General features: G+C 46.3%; 1 protein-coding gene across 25 annotated transcripts in view; it reads right to left on the bottom strand.

Annotated features, from left to right (window-relative positions):
- KIF1A (kinesin family member 1A) overlaps positions 1 to 21,219 on the bottom strand; it is a 216,928-nt gene that overhangs the window by 182,596 nt on the left and 13,113 nt on the right. For all 25 annotated transcript variants that reach the window (XM_038415722.2, XM_038415725.2, XM_043491635.1 and 22 more), the window contains one exon: positions 1,886 to 2,054. In XM_038415722.2, the coding sequence (XP_038271650.1) occupies positions 1,886 to 1,991 (106 nt within the window). In that variant the 5' untranslated portion in view covers positions 1,992 to 2,054. Of the gene's footprint in view, positions 1 to 1,885; positions 2,055 to 21,219 lie in introns of those variants that run through there.

Genomic DNA, 21,219 nt, shown 5'->3' with positions numbered 1-21,219 from the left:
AGCCATTTTTATCTCGGATTGTGAAATATTAGGCAATAAGGCAACAGCCACCACCAGAGTGCTTCCATGAATGGGAAAAAGTGGCACATACACCATGTCCCAGACAGCCCAGTAACGTTGATGCCCATATATACATGACAACATTACAGCCAGATGACCCAGTATAGTCACCTGCATTGTCCAGCTCTGCAGTGGAGGGAACATGATGATGTTGCAGTTTATATGAGATGGTGTGAGGCATTGGCTGGTCCAGGACACCTCTGTGAACTGGAGTGGGAAGGGCTTGACGATTTCTGTGCAGGAAAATACTCTGAGTCCCCCAAAGGAGAGGAGGCGTGACCTCCTAAAAGCCATCAGCCAAAGGACCTGAGTCAGAAGCACCTGCTGGAGTATAAGGCGGTAAGGTATATTGCCATTAGGAATCAAATGCCAGGGTGGTGTCCAGTGCTAGACGGTTGTGCTATTTTATAGTAACTCTGCACTATGGTCTAGTTACCAAAGGGGGTAGCCACACAAGGGAGACTGAAATGAGAAATTGCACATGGCCAACAGCAACCCATGATGGCCCTCTTCATAATGTGCTACAAGCTAATGAATCAAATGGGACAGCGAATCCGAAGGCTCTCCCTAGGGTGAACTGAAGTGATAGTTCAACAATGCCTTACAGATGCTCTGACTAGAAGACGACGAATACCTAGCACCACCCATCTGTAGATCTCCAACTGCTTTCCAAAGGAGGGTAGTACTATTATCCCCATTTACAGAGAAGGAAACAAAGGCAAAAGGAGATAAAAATCACCTGCCCATAGCAACTCAGGAAGGCAGTGGCAGAGATGGAAACAGAGCCCAGCTCTCTGGAGTCCCAGTCTAGTGCTCTGCTGGCCATGCTGCCCCCCATGGAGTGGACTGCTGTGAGGAAAGAGCCCTTCCACTGTCCCAAGAAGACACAACTTCGACTCCAACATCTAACCAGACACCTCAAACAACAATACAAACCAGCAGTAACCAGCCAACCAAGACATTCCCCAAGCAGAGTTTATACCCCAAAAAGTGTGAAGAGCCACAGGCTCCATGGAGTCCACTGGGGATTTCACTATTGGTATTGCTTTACATGGAAGATGCTGAGATACCACACTGATGGGCAACAGGATAAAACCCCTGAGGTAGCAAGAAGAGAATTTATCCAACATTAGGTCCACACCATAGGCCCAAGTCTCCACCGCCTTACGCCTGCAGAAGTGAGGTTACATCTGCACTCAACAAGAGCAAAGAGGATGTAAATTGCTATCAGATTACAATTCTCTGCTCCTTCACCCCAGTGCTTGTATTTCACAGCCACTTTGCACAAGCCATAACTGATGCCACACCATACAACACAGCGGACAATCAGGCTCCATATTTGGAGTATGACGTTCAGATTTTATCATCAGGCTCATTATGTTTGAGGCTTTTTTTAAAGCCCCAGCTCCTGGATGCCTATGATCCCACAAGAATCTCAGCTTTTATTAAAATAAAAAAAAAAGCAGCTTTCTGCCCTCACAGGTGCTGAGAAAACCCTGAAAACATGACCCATATGCATCTAAGAGGTGCAATAGCCAGAAGGCAAAGAAAAAGAACCCAAAATGTGTGATTTAAAAAAAAAAATCCTCCCATGATTTTCAGGCCAGATTCATGATTCTTGGAGGACTGACTCATGACATTGGGGCTAGCAATACTGGTGGCAGCAGGGGGAAGAGGTCCTCTCCCAAGCACGGGTAGGACCTCGAGTGGCTGTTTTGCCATTAGCAGCAGCCAGCCCAGTGGAAATCAATGCAGATCTGGGTATAGCCCACCTCATTCCTAGGCCCCAAAGACGTTTGTGTGCAGGGCTAGGGCTGCTACTCACTGGTGGTGTTTCCCGTCATCTGGATGATGCATTTGGAATCCCGGCCCATCTCACGGGAGTTGAATGGACGCACTCGCACCGCCACCTTCACAGATGCTCCCGCCATCTTGCTGGCCTTGAGGTCACTCTTTCCAGCAGGGGTCGCAATCCTGGCAACACACGAAGCGCCCTGGAAGGACCCGGAAAGGCATGTTAGGAAAAGTCTCTAAGCTCTGCAGGATGCTGCTGTAGGGCAGCTGTTGAGGTGTCCCTGAGACTGGGGGCTCCCTCGCAGCACCACCCGTTGCTGCCAGCCGGAGTGCCAGCTCTGTGAGCTCTCATCTGGTATGGGAGGCTCACCGTTTCCATGCTCTCAGGGCTCAGACCCAGTGACAAGCACGAGGCTAAAGCTTTCCAAGCAGCCAGGGAGTGCACCATTGCCTCGACTTCCCTGGGCCATGACCAGCCCGTTAGCACCAGGCTTGCCAGGCTCAGAGCAAGGGGTGCAGTGAAAGCATCAGGCAGGCGGGGACCTGCAACCCCATCCTCCTGGCAGCAGCTCCTTGCTGCATGCCCCCTCCTAGTCTGATTTATTAGTCATCATCAGAGGAGCACCCAGAGGCCCCCACTGAGATCAGGGCCCCCCTGGGATGGGGCTGCGTGCACACCCAGACTGTGTCTCCACTAGGAAGGAAAGGTGTGTTCTTAACTTGAGTTAACTGTCCATTAGTGAAGACGAGGCCATCTGCAGCTTTCCCATAAGCCAGCAATAACAGAGCCTCAGCAATAACTCCCCATTCTCACCTCCCAGAGGGCTATGCTCTGTAGAGCACACAGCGAGGCAAGGACGGCGAGCAGTCTCCTGCAGACATACTTTACTTCCAGCCTCCTGGTCCCCTTTCTATGCTGCTCCACAGACAGAAGGCCTGCTCCCTCACCCCGCAGACTGGTTTTACCCTATGTTAACACCACTGATTTCAGTGGAGCAACTCCTGCCTTGCACTGGAGTAAGCGAGAGGAGAATCAAGTCCAGAAAGATGCCACTCTGCAGAGCCTTCTCCAGCTCCTGATGCTCCTCCCACACCAGGGGAAATCTCATAGGCAACAGAGCAAAACTAGTGAGAGCTCAGAGCGATGCCTCAGATGCTGCTTCTCCTTACATGGTCCCTCTGGCTAACCCCAGGCAGCAGAGACCTGACAGAACACAAAGGCACTCCACAAACAGAGCCCTGTCCTCCATACAGTGTGATGAGCACCTCCCCATCACATTCTGGCACAGTGAGGGTGGGAGAAGAGGACCTAGGCAAAGGAGGAGGAGGAGAAAGGGATGAATTTGTTTTGATTAGATGGGAGGGGAAAATTTAAGCTCTTCTCAGCAAACAATATTATTTGACACTCATTCAGCTGTTGTGAAAAGTACCAAGTCATCCTAGTTTTCCAACAGGGAGCATGCTATATAAACAGGTGTAAATTCTGTAGGGAAACTGCACACAGATTTTATGGCTTGGTGTGTGGCTTATTCTCAGCACCTTTTCCCTCTCCAAATCCTCCATGGATTTGGTTTGTTTTTTGCAAGCCTAGTGAATGCAGAAGTGCCAAGGGCACACTTGTCAAAAGAGCTCCAGAATGTCTTGAATGGAGATGCTGCTGGCACGCTGGTCTTTGCACTAAATTGTTCATTCGGCACCAGGAGGCAGCATGGTGCTGCACATTGCTGCTGAAGGAGTAAGCACCCATTCTGAGTGCATGCCTACATCTCAGCTAGGCTCAGCAAAGTGTCGGATACACTGACATACCCTGGGGAGAGCCCACGGAGGCTTACATCTTGCCAGCTTCTCTGAGTAGTTACTACAGCTCCTGAGGAAGCTCGTAGAAGGAAGGTAATATGGATGGTGAGCGTTCAGCTGTTGTGACCTGCACTGGATGTGCCATGTTTATCTTTCTTCCACAGAACAGAAGCGACTTTGTCTGTACAAAGTGAAAGCTGGTCTCCATATTGGAAGAGAAGGTTCAAGGTCTGGAGAAACAAGTATCGACCCTGCGATGCATAAGAGAAACTGAAGATTTCCTGGACAGACGTCAGGATATGCTTCTACGGACACAACATTCTGAAGATTCAGAGCAGGCTGCGCAGCGGGGACAGAAGGACGGTGAAGAAATTTGGCAGCATGTGACCTCCAGAAGAAGAAAGGAGAGCATCCATGTACCAGCAACGCAGATACAGGTAAGCAACAGTTTTCATGTTCTCTCCACAGGTACTAATGCGGAGAGTGGACCAGATGATACATCTGAGGGAAGAGAGCAGAAGGAGACTCCGCCAATTGGAAGGCATGAGATGCACTGTCCTAGGGATGGGGGTTCCACGATCCCCGCTCTCAAGAGAAGGAGGCGGGTGGTGGCGGTCGGGGACTCTCTCCAGGGGGACCAAGTCTGGATCTGCCACCCCAACCGGGAAAATTGAGAAGTCTGCTGCTTGCCAGGAGCTAGGATTCACGATGTGACGGAGAGAATGCCGAGACTCATCAAGCCCTCGGATCGCTAGCCCTTCCTGCTTCTCCACGTGGGCACCAATGATACTGACAAGAATGACCTTGAGCAGATCACTGCAGAATACGTGACTCTGGGAAGAAGGATAAAGGAGTTTGAGGAGCAAGTGGTGTTCTCGTCCATCCTCCCTGTGGAAGGAAAAGGCCCGGGTAGAGACCGTCAAATTGTAGAAGTCAACGAATGGCTACGCAGGTGGTGTTGGAGAGAAGGCTTTGGATTCTTTGACCATGGGATGGTGTTCCAAGAAGGAGGAGTGCTAGGCAGAGACTGGCTCCACCTAACAAAGAGAGGGAAGAGCATCTTCACAATCAGGCTGGCTAACCTAGTGAGGAGGGCTTTGAACTAAGTTCACCGGAGGAAGGAGACCAAAGCCCTGAAGTAAGTGGGGAAGGGGGATACCAGGAGGAAGCACAAGTAGGAGAGTGCAAGATGGGAGGACTCCTGCCTCATACTTAGAAAGCAGGACAAACAGCAAGTTATCTCAAGTGCCTATACACAAATGGAAGAAGCCTGGGAAACAAGCAAGAAGAACTGGAAGTCCTGGCACAGTCAAGGAGTTATGATGTGATTGGAATCACAGAGACTTGGTGGGATAACTCACATGACTGGAGTACTGTCATGGATGTATATAAACTGCTCAGGAAGGACAGGCAGGCAGAAAACGTGGGGGAGTTGCATTGTATGTAAGAGAGCAGTATGACTGCTCAGAACACCGGTATGAAACTGAAGAAAAACCTGGGAGTCTCTGGATTAAGTTTAGAAGCGTGAGCAACAAGGGTGATGTTGTGGTGGGAGTCTGCTATAGATCACCGGATCGGGGGATGAGGTGTATGAGGCTTTCTTTCGGCAACTCATGGAAGTTATTAGATCGCAGGACCTGGTTCTCATGGGAGACTTCAATCACCCTGATATCTGCTGGCAGGGCATTACAGCGGTGCACAGACAATCCAGGAAGTTTTTGGAAAGTGTAGGGGACAATTTTCTGGTGCAAGTGCTGGAGGAACCAACCAGGGGAAGAGCTCTTCTTGACCTGCTGCTCACAAACTGGGAAAAATTAGTAGGGGAAGCAAAAGTGGATGGAACTTGGGAGGTAGTGACCATCAGATGGTAGAATTCAGGATCCTGACACAAGGAAGGAAAGAGAGCAGCAGAATACGGACCATGGACTTCAGAAAAGCAGACTTTGACTCCCTCAGGGAACTGATAGGCAGGATTCCCTGGGAGAGTAACATGAGGGAGAAAGGAGTCCAGGAGAGCTGGCTGTATTTTAAAGAATCCTTATTGAGGTTACAGGGACAAACCATCGCGATGTGTAGAAAGAATAGTAAATATGGCAGGCGATCAGCTTGGCTTAACAATGAAATTCTTGCTGATCTTAAACATAAAAAAGAAGCTGACAAGAAGTGGAAGATTGGACAAATGACCAGGGAAGTGTATAAATATATTGCTTGGGCATGCAGGAATGAAATCAGGAAGGCCAAATCACACCTGGAGGTGCAGCTAGCAAGAGATGTTAAGAGTAACAAGAAGGGTTTCTTCAGGCATGTTAGCAACAAGAAGAAAGTCAAGGAAAGTATGGGCCCCTTCCTGAATGAGGGAGGCAACCTAGTGACAGAGGATGTGGAAAAAGCTAATGTACTCAATGCTTTTTTTTGCTTCTGTCTTCACAAACAAGGTCAGCTCCCAGACTACTGCACTGGGCAGCACAGCATGGGGAGGAGGTGACCAGCCCTCTGTGAAGAAAGAAGTGGTTTGGGACTATTTAGAAAAGCTGGATGAGCACAAGTCCATGGGGCCGGATGCGCTGCATCCGAGAGTGCTAAAGGAGTTGGCAGCTGTGATTGCAGAGCCATTGGCCATTATCTTTGAAAAATCACGGAGATCGGGGGAGGTCCCGGACTATTGGAAAAAGGCTAATGTAATGCCCATCTTTAAAAAAGGGAAGAAGGAGAATCCTGGGAAATACAGGCCAGTCAGCCTCACCTCACTCCCTGGAAAAATCATGGAGCAGGTCCTCAAGAAATCAATTCTGAAGCACTTAGAGGAAAGGAAAGTGATCAGGAACAGTCAGCATAGATTCACCAAGGGCAAGTCATGCCTGATTAATCTAGTTGCCTTCTATGACGAGATAACTGGCTCTGTGGATGAGGGGAAAGCAGTGGACGTATTGATTCCTGGACTTTAGCAAAGCTTTTGATACGGTCTCCCATAGTATTCTTGCCAGTAAGTTAAAGAAGTATGGGCTGGATGAATGGACTAGAAGGTGGATAGAAAGTTGGCTAGATTGTCAGGCTCAATGTGTAGTGATCAATGGCTCCATGTTTAGTTGGCAGCCGGTATCAAGTGGGGTGCCCCAAGGGTCGGTCCTCAGGCCAATTTTGTTCAATATTTTCATAAATGATCTGGAGGATGGTATGGATTGCACCCTCAGCAAGTTTGCAGATGACACTAAACTGGGAGGAGAGGTAGATATGCTGGAGGATAGGGATAGGATACAGAGGGACCTAGACAAATTAGAGGACTGCGCCAAAAGAAATCTGGTGAGGTTCAACAAGGACAAGTTCAGAGTCCTGCACTTAGGATGGAAGAATCCCATGCACCGCTACAGACTAGGGACCGAATGGGTAGGCTGCAGTTCTGCAGAAAGGGATCTAGGGGTTACAGTGGTCGAGAAGCTGGATATGAGTCAACAGTGTGCCCTTGGTGCCAAGAAGGCCAATGGCATTTTGGGCTGTATAAGTAGGGGCATTGCCAGCAGATCGAGGGACATGATTGTTCCTCTCTATTCGACATTGGTGAGGCCTCATCTGGAGTACTGTGTCCCGTTTTGGGCCCTACACTACAAGAAGGATGTGGAAAAATTGGAAAAAGTCTAGTGGAGGGCAACAAAAACGATTAGGGGACTGGAACACATGACTTGTGAAGAGAGGCTGAGGGAACTGGGATTGTTTAGTCTGCAGAGAAGAATAATGAGGGGGGATTTGATAGCTGCTTTCAACTACCTGAAAGGGGGTTCCAAAGACGATGGATCTGGACTGTTCTCAGTGGTAGTAGATGACAGAACGAGCAGTAATGGTGTCAAGTTGCAGTGGGGAAATTTTAGGTTGGATATTAGGAAAAAAAAATTTCACTAGGAAGGTGGTGAAACACTGGAATGTGTTACCTAAGGGAGGTGGTGGCATCTCCTTCCTTAGAAGTTTTTAAGGTCAGGCTTGACAAAGCCCTGGCAGGGATGATTTAGTTGGGGATTGGTCCTGCTCTGAGCAGGGGGTTGTACTAGATTACCTCCTGAGGTCCCTTCCAACCCTGATATTCTATGATTCTATGACATCTCGGTATTCCACATTTTGTCTCCTTTTCCATTTCGGCCCACAACTGGATCCTTACTAATCAAAACTGTTGTCAGTAGACTGGGTCCAGCAAAGCCAAAGCTAAGAAAAATTGATCTGTAGTCTGTTCTGCCTTCTGTATGATCAACCAAGTCACCAGATGAGTTCTGCTTCCAGAATCTCTGCTCTCACTGATTTTGGAAGCAGAAAAGGTACGTTTGATTTTCAGAGGCCAGTTTCAGCTCTCAGCTGAACAAACCTTGCTTTGCTGAAACTCAGCACATTCATTTATAGAAATTCAAACACAAAGATGTCCTTTTTACAATCATTTGCCTGACTCTAATCAGATCATTTAGCCTAATGGATAGGGCCTAGCCTGGGAGACCTGAGAGCCTAGCTGCTGACCTACTCTGAGAACATCTCTTCTCTTTCCCACCTTTTGTCTATCTAGATGCCAAACTCTTTGTGACATGGACTGTCTCTCACTATTAAAATTCTTTGAGGGGGTCAGCTAATATGTGGGCACAGGAGATTTAGTGGATATAGTGTACCTGCACTTTCAGAAATGCTATGACAAGGCCTCTCACCAAAGGAGGGACGGTCCTCTCATGGATCAGTCACTGGTTAAAAGATAGAAAACAAAGGGTAGGAATAAGTGGTCAGTTTTAACAGTGCAGAGAGGTAAATAGAAGGGTCTCTGTGACAGCGTGCTGGGCAGCAAGACCTGAGCCAGCCCTCTGTCACAGTAGGTCCAATTAAGGGAGGTAAATTGGAACTGGTTAGAGAAACCTGTGCAAAACTGGGTGACTGGCAGGATGGATTTGATTTAAATCATGATTGAAATCACTAGGCAGGAAGACTCAATTTAATCATGGATTTCTACATAAAAGTGCATTCTTGTTGGTTGTTATAACCTTAATACATATTCTTCACAACTCAAATATAGGTTTCATTTTTAGAAGGTACACACTATAAATTTTTAAGTGATTTATTTTGAAAACTTTTCAAATCAGTTTTACAGCTATATCAGAAAATGAATGATTTGGTTATTTTATTTACCAAAGGTAATTGAAGCAGATATTTATGAAGTCATTGGGAGGTGAAATATCTCTAATTCAACAGGTTAATCATTAATATTTGGAGGATTTTCTTGCCATGCTGTATTAGGAGAAGAACATCACCAGACAAACATTTAAATTATTTTATTTAACTAAAACAACAACATTATGTATTCTGGATTTTTCTTTTCTTCAACAGCAAACATAATTTAACAAAACAAGCATATGAATTTTTGAATTTAGTTAAATATTCAAGTTTTTTAAAAATCAGGTTGTTTGTTAAAATTGTTTTTAATTAAAATAGTTAAATGAAATATTTAAAAAAAAATAAATAGACCATGTCAGCCAGCTCAACATGAGAAACTTAAAATATTGGCTTCTGCAGCTAACTCAGTCATCTTCACCTTCGTTTTCCTGTTTGTTCATAATCTGGAAAAGAAAAACAAGATTTCCTGCTTTTTCAGGTCCTAATCTATTAATTTGGAATGAATTAGTCCAAAGGAAGAAAATATTCTTTCTACAGGAGACGCTACTGCTGTTAAAAGTGAGATCACCACTTCAACAGTCTCTGAATCCAAGTGCTGAAGTGACTTCCACCAGTTCACTGGTGTGACTTTTTTTTTTTTTTTTAAACATCATCAGCAAATGTATATTTCTTGAATGGTTCTTACTCCCAAACTGGGTCTCTTTTACGGCCTGCTGCCATTATAGGTTTTCCCTTCTAGTGAGAGAATGGTATGGTCGATCTTAAATCAATGAAGGCTACACTCAGAAAAACCTTAAGACTTCTGGAATATGCTGCTCAAACAGTTTCACTTTGGTTTCTACTGCCTGTCTCTCCCTTTTCACATTTATCTCCAGACTTCTTCTCCTTGTCCACATCTATTTCGCCCTCAACAATCTTCTATTCATTGAACTTTTTGAAACTTTGCACTTTTAGAGGGAGGTAAGGGATTGACTCAGTGTACACAAACGTGCAGAGGGACAACAGGGTTGAGGTCTGTTATTTCTCACCTCTCTATCTATTTATTTAAAACATTTTTGCTGTTAATAAGCATGTCATCTCTGGAGACAAAAATCCACAGTTTGAGAACTGCAAAACTAAGCATCTCTGATGGTATCTTCTAAACTGAGCACTGAGACCCACTGGGTAGATAGAAAGATTAACCTAAATAATCTATACAGAAGCCCTTGGAACCCCATAAGATTGGATCCCTATCCATGAACTATTGGAACTCATTTACAAAACTTTTCTTAAACATTACATGAATATATTGTCTCATACTATAGAATTAGAATTTATAATCCTTATTCCATGATACATTATAGGTCAAAGATATTTGATTTTTAGATTGGATTTTTGATAAAAAGGTTTTTTTCTCAAAAAGCAATTTAAATTTAAAAAAAAAATTATTTTTATCTACCCTGGTGCCTGGGCAACAAAATGGCAGATGAAATTAAATGTTGATAAATGGAAAGTAATGCACATTGGAAAACATAATCCCTACTATACATATAAAAAGATGGGGTCCAAATTAGCTGTTACCACTCAAGAAAGAGACCTTGGAGTCATTGTGGGTAGTTTCATGAAAATATCCACTCACTGTGTAGCAGAAGTCAAAAAAGCTAACAGAATGTTGGGAATCATTAAGGCAGGGATAGATAATAAGGCAGAAAATATAATGCTACTGTATAAATGCATGCTAGGCCTGCACCTTGAATACCACATGCAGTTCTGGGTACCCCATCTCAAGAGAGAGATATTAGAACTGGAAAAAGTGCAGAGAAGGGAAACAAAAATGACTAGAGGTATGGAACAGTTTCCATATGAGGAGATTACTAAAATGAACAGTTCCTGCCTTTTCAAAGAGACAACTAAGGGAGGATATGATAGAGGTCTATAAAATCATGAATGGAATAAGAAAGTGAATAAGGAAGTATTATTTACTCCTTCACATAACACAAGAACCAAGGGTCACTCAATGAAATTAATAGGCATCAGGTTTAAAACAAAAGGAAGTAATTCTTCACACAGTGCACAGTCAACCTGTGGAACTCATTGCCAGGGGATGCTGTGAAGGCTAAAACTAGAACTGGGTTCAAAAAAGAATTAGATATCATCCTTGAACTTATGTCCATTAATGATTATTAGCCAAGATGGTCAGGGACACAGTCTCATTCTCTGGGTGTCCCTAGCCTCTGACTGCCAGAAGCTGGGACTGGATGACAGGGGATGAATCACTCAATAAATTGCCCTATTCTGTTAATCCCTTCTGAAGCACCTGGCACCAGCCACTGTCAGAAGACTAGATGGACCACTGGTCTGACCCAGTATTGCCATTCTTATGTACATACAATGCCTGGCAGAGTGGGGCCCCTGATGCTACTCTTGTACAAGTGACAGTAATTTTAGAAAAAACAAGTTCCAGAAACAATCAAGAACACTGCAGATTGATCCTGCAGCTGTTAATCTCAACCCATCCCCTGGACTATGTTGCAGTCTCCTAAGGTATCTCTACACTGCATTGTAAAGACAGGCTTAGATCAGGTGTGAGTACCGTCCACACACGAATCTGTCTGACTCAGGTCAGCAAGCACTCAGGGCCCAAGTCCTAGGCCCCACCTAGGAGAGTGGGTCTGAGCTGGAGTCCCACTGCGACTCGGGTCCAAGTCCTGTCATTGTGGAGCTCAAGTCGCAGGCCCTAGTCAGAAGGGCTGTGTAGCGTATTATGAAACCCAGGTCCAGCAATCAGAAATCCAGGCTTACAATGCAGTGTGGACACTCAAGCGCAGGCTTGGAAATACCGAGTTCTCAAGTGCGGGTTCCACAGACCCTGGTTTACAAGCACTTTAGACATCCCCCTAGGGCCCTCCCAATCAGAGAGCACCTTTATCAAGAAAGGAAATGTACCAGTGCTGCAGGAAAGATATATTTGTACTGGGGATTCGGGTGACTATCAAATACTGACATACATGACCCGAGTCCCCACTGCCCCTTACCCTGAGCAGTCACTTACTGCCAGGTATTCTAATCTGGTAAGTGGTGTAACTGACTGCACATGGCAGCAGAGAAACTAGTCCACAGAGTCTGGGATGCTGTGAGCAGTGCTGTCCAAGCTTCCCCCCCATCCAGCTCTGCGAAGTCACTCCTGCTATCCTCGTACTGGCCCACACCCAGATCTGCCAGTGCACGCCAGCTGGACCAGCAGTTCTTCCCATTCTATCCCTCACGTACAGTGGCGGATTAAGAGGCCCCGGCCAATTTAGGGGCCCCTGCAGAAGTGCCGGAACCTGAGTAGAAGTGGCAGGGCTACCAGCCGTGCAGAAAACAATGCCATCCACAACCTCAGAAACAACTCTGACACCATAATCAAAAAGGCTGACAAAGGAGGTGCTGTCATCATCACGAACAGGTCGGAATATGAACAAGAGGCTGCTAGGCAGCTCTCCAACACCACATTCTACAAGCCATTACCCTCTGATCCCACTGAGGGTTACCAAAAGAAACTACACTATCTACTCAAGAAACTCCCTGAAAAAGCACAAGAACAAATCTGCACAGACACACCCCTAGAACCCCGACCAGGCGTATTCTATCTGCTACCCAAGATCCATAAACCTGGAAATCCTGGAAGCCCCATCATCTCAGGCACTGGCACCTTGACAGCAGGATTGTCTGGCTATGTAGACTCCCTCCTCAGGCCCTACGCTACCTGCACTCCCAGCTATCTCCGAGACACCACTGACTTCCTGAGGAAACTACAATCCATCGGTGATCTTCCTGAAAACACCATCCTAGCCACTATGGATGTAGAAGCTTTCTACACCAACATTCCACACAAAGATGGACTACAAGCTGTCAGGAACAGTATCCCCGATAATGTCACGGCAAACCTGGTGGCTGAACTTTGTGACTTTGTCCTCACCCATAACTATTTCACATTTGGGGACAATGTATACCTTCAAATCAGCGGCACTGCGATGGGTACCCACATGGCCCACAGTATGCCAACATTTTTATGGCTGACTTAGAACAACGCTTCCTCAGCTCTCATCCCCAATGCCCCTACTCGACTTGCGCTACATTGATGACATCGTCATCATCTGGACCCATGGAAAAGAAGCCCTTGAGGAATTCTACCATGATTTCAACAATTTCCATCCCACCATCAACCTCAGCCTGGACCAGTCCACACAAGAGAGCCATTTCCTGGACACTACAGTGCTAATAAGCGATGGTCACATAAACACCACCCTATACTGGAAACCTACTGACCACTATGCCTACCTATATGCCTCCAGCTTTCATCCAGACCACAACACACAATCCATTGTCTACAGCCAAGCTCTACGATACAACCGCATTTGCTCCAACCCCTCAGACAGAGACAAACACCTACAAGATCTCTATCAAGCATTCTTACAACTACAATACCCTCCTGCTGAAATGAAGAAACAAATTGACAGAGCCAGAAGAGTACTCAGAAGTTACCTACTACAGGACAGGCCCAAGAAACAGAAAGAAAATAACAGAATGCCACTAGCCATCACCTTCAGCCCCCAACTAAAACCCCTCCAGCGCATCATCAAGGATCTAACCTATCCTGAAGGACGACCCATCACTCTCACAGATCTTGGGAGACAGGCCAGTCCTTGCTTACAGACAGCCCCCCAACTTGAAGCAAATACTCACCCGCAACCACACACCACACAACAAAAACACTAACCCAGGAACCTATCCTTGCAACAAAGCCCGTAGCCAACTCTTTCCACATATCTATTCAGGGGACACCATCATAGGGCCTAATCATATCAGCCACACTATCAGAGGCTCATTAACCTGCACATCTACCAATGTGATATATGCCATCATGTGCCAGCAATGCCCCTCTGCCATGTACATTGGTCAAACCGGACAGTCTCTACGTAAAAGAATAAATGGACACAAATCAGACGTCAGGAATTATAACATTCAAAAACCAGTCGGAGAACACTTCAATCTCTCCGGTCACTCGATTACAGACCTGAGAGTGGCTATTCTTCAACAAAAAAAACTTCAAAAACAGACTCCAACGAGAGACTGCTGAATTGGAATTAATTTGCAAACTGGACACAATTAACTTAGGCTTGAATAAAGACTGGGAGTTGATGTGTCATTACACAAAGTAAAAGTATTTCCCCATGTTTATTTCCCCCCCACACACACATACTGTTCCTCAGATGTTCTTGTCAACTGCTGGAAATGGCCCACCTTGATTATCACTACAAAAGGTTGGTTCCCCCCCCCCTCCTGCTGGTAATATCTCACCTTACCATACACACTGTAATGAGAGAGATCAGGTAATACCCATTGTTTCATGTTCTCTGTGTATATAAATCTCCCCACTGTATTTTCCACTGCATGCATCCAATGAAGTGAGCTGTAGCTCACAAAAGCTTATGCTCAAATAAATTTGTTAGTCTCTAAGGTGCCACACTCCTTTTCCTTTTGCGGATACAGACTAACACTGTACTCTGAAAACTGTAATGCTGCTAAGCCTAGCAAGTTTTGAAACCGATGGAAGGGGGAAAGAGGCATTATTAAATTGCACTGCTAATGGAAGGCCTGGGTTGCACGATTTGAGACCAGAAGAAGCTAGATATAGAATAAGACTGGTAAGGGCTCAGCAAAGTGCACGGGCAACAGATCCTCAGCTGAAAGTGGCTACGACTCAGTTTTCTCCGCTTCTTTCCCCTTCTTTGCCAGCTCTGGCCAGCCACTGGTGGTTACTGTTATGTCTGCTCCTACACTTCCCATTACCTCTTCTGGATTCCAGAGAACTCCTATAGCTGTCAGTGCTGCAAAGGGCAGAAGTGTCTCTGATCTATGCTGTTGGTCTCATGATGGCAAGGAGGACTCTGGCACTGCTGTTTTTGCTCTTCACTCCAGCCAGCAAGCTCACCCCTCTGAATGCTCCCACACTCTGGGGCACATCTGATTAGGAACCTCCAGCCAGAACCCTCAGCTCTGGCACAATGGCTGTGTCTGATCCTGGAGGTCACACGTCCTAGTGCTCTCTTGAGGCCTGAAATTCTCCCTCTAATGCTAGCTCAGTGCCTCTTTTCCTAACACTCAGCTGCCACACAGCATCTCGTCTATGATACTGGTGCTGCCACGCTGCACTGCTGATTCCAGCCCACAGCCATGCAACAGGAGGCCACCAGCGCGACTGGGTTCTGTGTGCTTACTACTGCTGCTGCACGTGCTGCTGCTACTGCCGGTTGTTGTTCATGGCAGGACAAAAAATGTTCTTGGTCCTGACGGCCCTGTTGCCATATGCTTGCTAAGCAGGGGTGGACGCTCAGGCATTCCCAGAATACCGGACACTCGGATGCTTCCAGGAATGGTGTAGATCCACCCTGCTCGCATGACCTCACCCGGCTAGTGTGACCTCGAACGCATGGTGCACGGAGGATGCTATTTTGAAGAGTGAGTGCCACTCTCCCCCTCCCCATGGCGCATGCACAGTCATGCCAGCAGAGGCAGGGCAGTGCACTCCTCAAAGTGGCAGCAGACAAAATCACGTCCAGTTTTGGGGGAAAAACCACCCAAACAGAGGGCTGTCCAGTTTAAAACCTGCCTACTGCATGCTGCTTTGAGTGGCACTTTGTGCCCAACAATCAGTCCAGCCTGACCCCACTGGCTAGTCCAGCTCTCTGCTCTGTGCACCTGCTGGTGACTGTCTTTGCCATCACTACAAGCGAGCTCTGCCCCGCCTCATTGTCAGTTTACAACAAGCTTGGGTGCAGAATGCATGCAGACGCAGCCCAGACTGAGCCCTGCTGTCAAACCCATTACTCCCATCCTGTCTTCTGGCCAAGCGCTCCTGCTGCCCGGTGCCCTCCTCACTGTGCTGGGCAACCATTTTCTGAACTGCCTGTCCTACAGGCCATACTGCTACAGCATGGGAAAGGAACAACTTAGCTGTAATTGGTATGTGCTACTAGATAGTGACAACTGGCCATAACAGCATGCCAGTGCCCTTTGCCTGACATAGGCTACTGTGGAGAACCTTGCCAGATCTGCCCCAGACACTGTGTTAAGTAATGTCTGCATATGTCTGCATTGCTAATAATGGTTCCTCCTGAACTACTCTGGAAAGTGGGTTGAGTCTAGGGTTGATGGGACAAAACTGCTTTCAGTGGGAGAATGCATGAGTGAGCCTCACTAGCTCAGTAATATCAGCTCCCACCAAGGGCTATTGTTCAAACTCACTGTCAGCAATGAATCATAGAATATTAGGGTTGGAAGGGACCTCAGGAGGTCATCTAGTCCAACCCCCTGCTCAAAGCAGGACCAATCCCCAATTTTTGCCCCAGATCCCTAAATGGCCCCCTCAAGGATTGAATTTACAACCCTGGGTTTAGTAGGCCAATGCTCAAACCACTGAGCTATCCCTCCCCCCCAATGGTTCCATTTACTCCTGTAGGCAAGTTTGAGTGTACCCTTATCATCACAGTTCATTTCCCTTATTTCTTCCACTAGGAAGTTATCAGGTTGGCGACCCCGCCATGGCTCCAGAGACACTATGACTGCCAGCTCATGCAAATGCACCTATTTCTGCTTCTCCCTTATTCCACCTTCTCCTTTTCTCCTGTTTGGCTGGTTTATTCCCTGTTGTATGTGGTCTGAATCCTAGATTGTGTGCAGTACCTTGGCCAGGGACTGCCCATGGGTCAGTTGCACAGTGCCTAGAACAGTGGGGCCCTGATCCCTGACTGGAGTTGTAGGGTGCTAAAAACACCACCATCATAATACACTGAGTTAGATTACTTTTGACTAGTTCCTGAATTTTCTTGAACTGACAAACATGGAACCAAAAACTCCCCTAATTTCCCATCTTGAGGTTTATAATCCTATAGTGAGTTATTTTCCAGCTGAATGGTTTCATCTTTTTCCTGGAGATAACTGTAAAACCAAGGCTGTAAAACAAAGGTGACAGGGTTACTGAGTGGGAATATTGCACAGCAGCTGGCCTGCCTGGGAGGTTAACATTGTCCAACCTCGAGCTGGTTAGAATTTTGTACAGACGGAACTCACTTCCCCAGTCTGATGAAGCAGGGAATCATATTTGCAAATGCAGTTCTTGAGTGCATGGGGAAGCCTAGCTCAGACAGAGAGAAAGTTAAAGTAGCCTAGAGAGGAGACACTGGGGTGGAGTGAGTGTCTGATCAGACTCTTATGAGCAACCCAGAGACACGTGAGCCAAAGTGGGAAGTCCTCTGGGACCAAACAGATAGAAGATAAACTAGAGGTAGCCAGAGTCAAAGGGTCTCCTGCACTGTTAGTTTGTTTTATTGATCTTGATTAATTTATTGTGCTCATTGTCTAATCACTGTTTCAATGGGAAAGGTTCTCTGAGACAGTACATGAATAGAATGGTTGTAGTTTTCCACTACCCTCTCTCTTTCCAGTTAGCACCTGCTCAAAGGAATTCTGTCTGGATACTGCTACCACATTCTAGCTTAACGCTGAAGACTCGCTTCCTTTTCCTTTGTTTTCACTCATTCGCTTGGCAGCATACACTCACTTCGGGCTTGATCAGTCAGTGGGAAACTTTCCACTGGCTTCAGAGGGCATTGCATCATGCCCTTATTGCATTTCTTTTTGGAAGATGCCTGGAGATTTCCAGACACCATCAAGTGCTACTGACCCAGAAGTTGGCTACCCTTACTGCCCACCATGCATCTCTCATTGTGTAACTCCTTATCACACTGCTCCTTGAGTCCTCACCACAGATTGCACCTGAGGCTATGGGAGGATGAAGAGGAAGTAAGAGGGAAAGGGCTGACGGTGCTCATTTTCTGCCACGTATTTCAGTCTTGAGCAAGTCCATTCAGGCTTCTGGGTGTCATGTTGATGGATTTGGAGACTGCCTCTGCTGTTCTGCATAATATTCCTCTAGGTCACCCTCTTTTTCTCCTCCCACGTGGTGTCCATATTGTCCCTTGACATGAAAAATGTGTTGGGGGCATCCTTAAAGTATGTCCATAGTCGCCTCCTTACCATATTTGATGCTTTAGGCTGGTTTGCTCAAAAATGTCTGATGTTGCAAGAAACTCTTTCCAATGGGCTCTGAAAGATCTTCTGTAGGCATTTACTTTAGAATGAATTGATCTCATGACTCTGCTCCATAAAGGAGGATAGACATGATGTCAATGTTTAAAAAATTGTATTTGTATTTGTGAGTCAGTGCCAATCATGCTACTATTCAAAATCTTTTCAAGCTCATGCAAGCTGTTTGCTGCTTTTGATATTTGTTGCTTAATATCTAGCACAATTTCACCATAATTAGTCATTTTACCTGTCTAGACGGAGATGAGTTACTTCTTCCAGGGTTTCTCCTATTACTCTAATGGTTGCTTTTGGGACATTGATAGCCATATGTTTTGTCTTCCCCTTGTTGCTAAACAAACCAACTTGTTTTGCCGTATCTGCCAAATGCTGGGTCTTTTCTTTCACTGGGTGATGTATTACACTAAGCAAGAACTAAAGGGATACTAGGGAGACTATTATTCCTCTTACTGTAAGAAAGAAAAAATGCTACTGCCACAATAGCACTGTTCAATCAAGGTTCAAGTCATTTCTACACTAGTACTACTTAGACCTAAAAAATACCACCTCTGAGACACTTATGGAGGGGAAATGAAGGCTCTTCACACAGAGTAATTGATCAATGGGCAAACAGCAGAGAGGCAAACAGAATGAGTTTGCCTGGGAGTTCTCCTTGGGAGAGCCCACTAAGGCTTTCATCTTACATGCTTCTCTGAGTAGTAACTGCAACAGCTGAGGAAGCAATTAGAAGGAAGGTAATACGGACAGTGAGAGTGATCAGCTGTTGTGACCTGCACAGGATGTGCCATGTTTGTCTTTCTTCCACAGGACAGAAGGGACTTTGTCTGTACAAAGTGCAAGCTGGTCTCCATATTGGAAGAGAAGGTTCAAGGACTGGAGAAACAAGTATCAACCCTGTGCTGAATAAAACAAAATTAAAATTTCCTGGACAGATGTCAGGATATGCTTCTGCAGGCACAACATTCTGAAGAATAAGAGCAGGCTGCGCAGCGGGGACAGAAAGACAGAGAAGAAAATTGGTAGCATGTGACCTCCAGAAGAAGAAAGAGTAGCATCCATTTACCAGCAGTGCAGATACAGGTGAGCAACCGTTTTCATGTTCTCTACACAGGTACTAATGCGGAGAACGGACTAGATGATACATGTGAGGGAAGGGAGCAGAAGGAGACTCCAATTCGAAGGCAGGAGATGCACTGTCCTGGGGTTCCGTGACCACCACTCCCAAGAGAAGGAGGCGGGTGGTGGTGGTTGGGGATTCCCTCCTCAGGAGGACTGAGTCATCTATCTGCTGCCCCGACCGGGAAAACTGAGAAGTCTGCTGCTTACCAGGAGCTAGGATTCACAATGTGATGGAGAGACTGCCGAGACTCATCAAGCCCTCGGATCAAGACCCCTTCCTACTTCTCCACGTGGGCACCAATGATACTGCCAAGAATAACCTTAAGCAGATCACTTCAGACTATGTGGCTCTGGGAAGAAGAATAAAGCAGTTTGAGGCGCAAGTGGTGTTCTCGTCCATCCTCCCTGTGGAAGGAAAAGGCCCGGGTAGAGACCGTCAAATTGTAGAAGTCAATGAATAGCTACGCAGGTGGTGTTGGAGAGAAGGCTTTGGATTCTTTAACCATGGGATGGTGTTCCAAGAAGGAGGAGTGCTAGGCAGAAACAGGCTCCACCTAACGAAGAGAGGGAAGAGCATCTTTGCAATCAGGCTGGCTTACCTAGTGAGGAGGGCTTTGAACTAGGCTCACCAGAGGAAGGAGACCAAAGCCCTGAAGTAAGTGGGGAAGTGAGATACCGGGAGGAAGCACAAGCAGGAGAGTGCAAGATGGGAGGACTCCTGCCTCATACTGAGAAAGCAGGACGACAACAAGTTATCTTAAGTGCCTATACACAAATGCAAAGACCCTGGGAAACAAGCAGGGAGAACAGGAAGTCCTGGTACAGTCAAAGAATTATGATGTGATTGGAATCACAGAGACTTGGTGGGATAACCTCACATGACTGGAGTACTATCATGGATGGATATAAACTGTTCAGGAAGGACAGACAGGGCAGAATAGGTGGTGGAGTTGCATTGTATGTAAGAGAGCAGTATGACTGCTCAGAGCTTCGGTATGAAACTGCAGAAAAACCTGAGAGTCTCTGGATTAAGTTTAGAAGTGTGAGCAAAAAGGGTGATTTTGTGGTGGGAGTCTGCTATAGATGACGACACCAGTGAGATGAGGTGGACAAGGCTTTCTTTAGGCAACTAACAGAAGTTACTAGATCACAAGCCCTGGTTCTCCTGGGGGACTTCAATCACCCCAATATCTGGTAGGAGAGCAATACAGTAGTGCATGGACAATCCAGGAAGTTTTTGGAAAGTGTCTGGGACAATTTCCTGGTGCAAGTGCTGGAGGAACCAACTAGGGGCAGAGTTCTTCTTGACCTGATGCTCGCAAACTGGGAAGAATTAGTAGGGAAAGCAAAAGTGGATGGGAACCTGGGAGGCAGTGACCAGGAGATGGTCAAGTTCAGGATCCTGACAAAAGGATGAAAGGAGAGCAACAGAATATGGACCCTGGACTTCAGAAAAGTAGACTGACTCCCCCAGGGAACTGATGGGAAGGATCCCCTGGGAGAATAACATGAGGAGAAGAGGAGTTCAGGAGAACTGGCGGTATTTTAAAGCATCCTTATTGAGGTTACAGGAACAAGTCATCCTGATATGTAGAAAGAATAGTAAATATGGCAGACGACCAGCTTGGCTTAACAGTGAAATCCTTGCTGATCTTAAACACAAAAAAGAAGCTGACAAGAAGTGGAAGATTGGACAAATGATTAGGGAGGAGTATAAAAATATTGCTCAGGCATGCAGGAGTGAAATCAGGAAGGCCAAATCACATTTGGAGTTGCAGCTCGCAAGGGATGTTAAGAGTAACAAGAAGGGTTTCTTCAAGTATGTTAGCAACAAGAAGAAAGTAAGGAAAGTGTGGGTCCCTTACTAAATGAGGGAGGCAACCTAGTGACAGAGAATGTGGAAAAAACTAATGTACTCAATGCTTTTTTTGCCTGTCTTCACGAACAAGGTCACCTCCCAGACTACTGCCCTGAGCAGCACAGCATGGGGAGAAGGTGACAGCCCTCTGTGGAGAAAGAAGTGGTTCGGGACTATTTAGAAAAGCTGGACGAGCACAAGTCCATGGAGTCAGATGCACTGCAGCCGAAGGTGCTAAAGAAGTTGGCGGGTGTGATTGCAGAACCATTGGCCATTATCTTTGAAAGTTCATGGCAATCGGGGGAAGTCCCAGACGACTGGAAAAAGGC

Source organism: Dermochelys coriacea, chromosome 9 (assembly GCF_009764565.3).
Source record: "Dermochelys coriacea isolate rDerCor1 chromosome 9, rDerCor1.pri.v4, whole genome shotgun sequence".
NCBI lineage: Eukaryota > Metazoa > Chordata > Testudines > Dermochelyidae > Dermochelys > Dermochelys coriacea.
The sequence above is the reverse complement of the archived record's forward strand: the minus strand, read 5'-3'. Positions and strand labels throughout refer to the sequence as shown.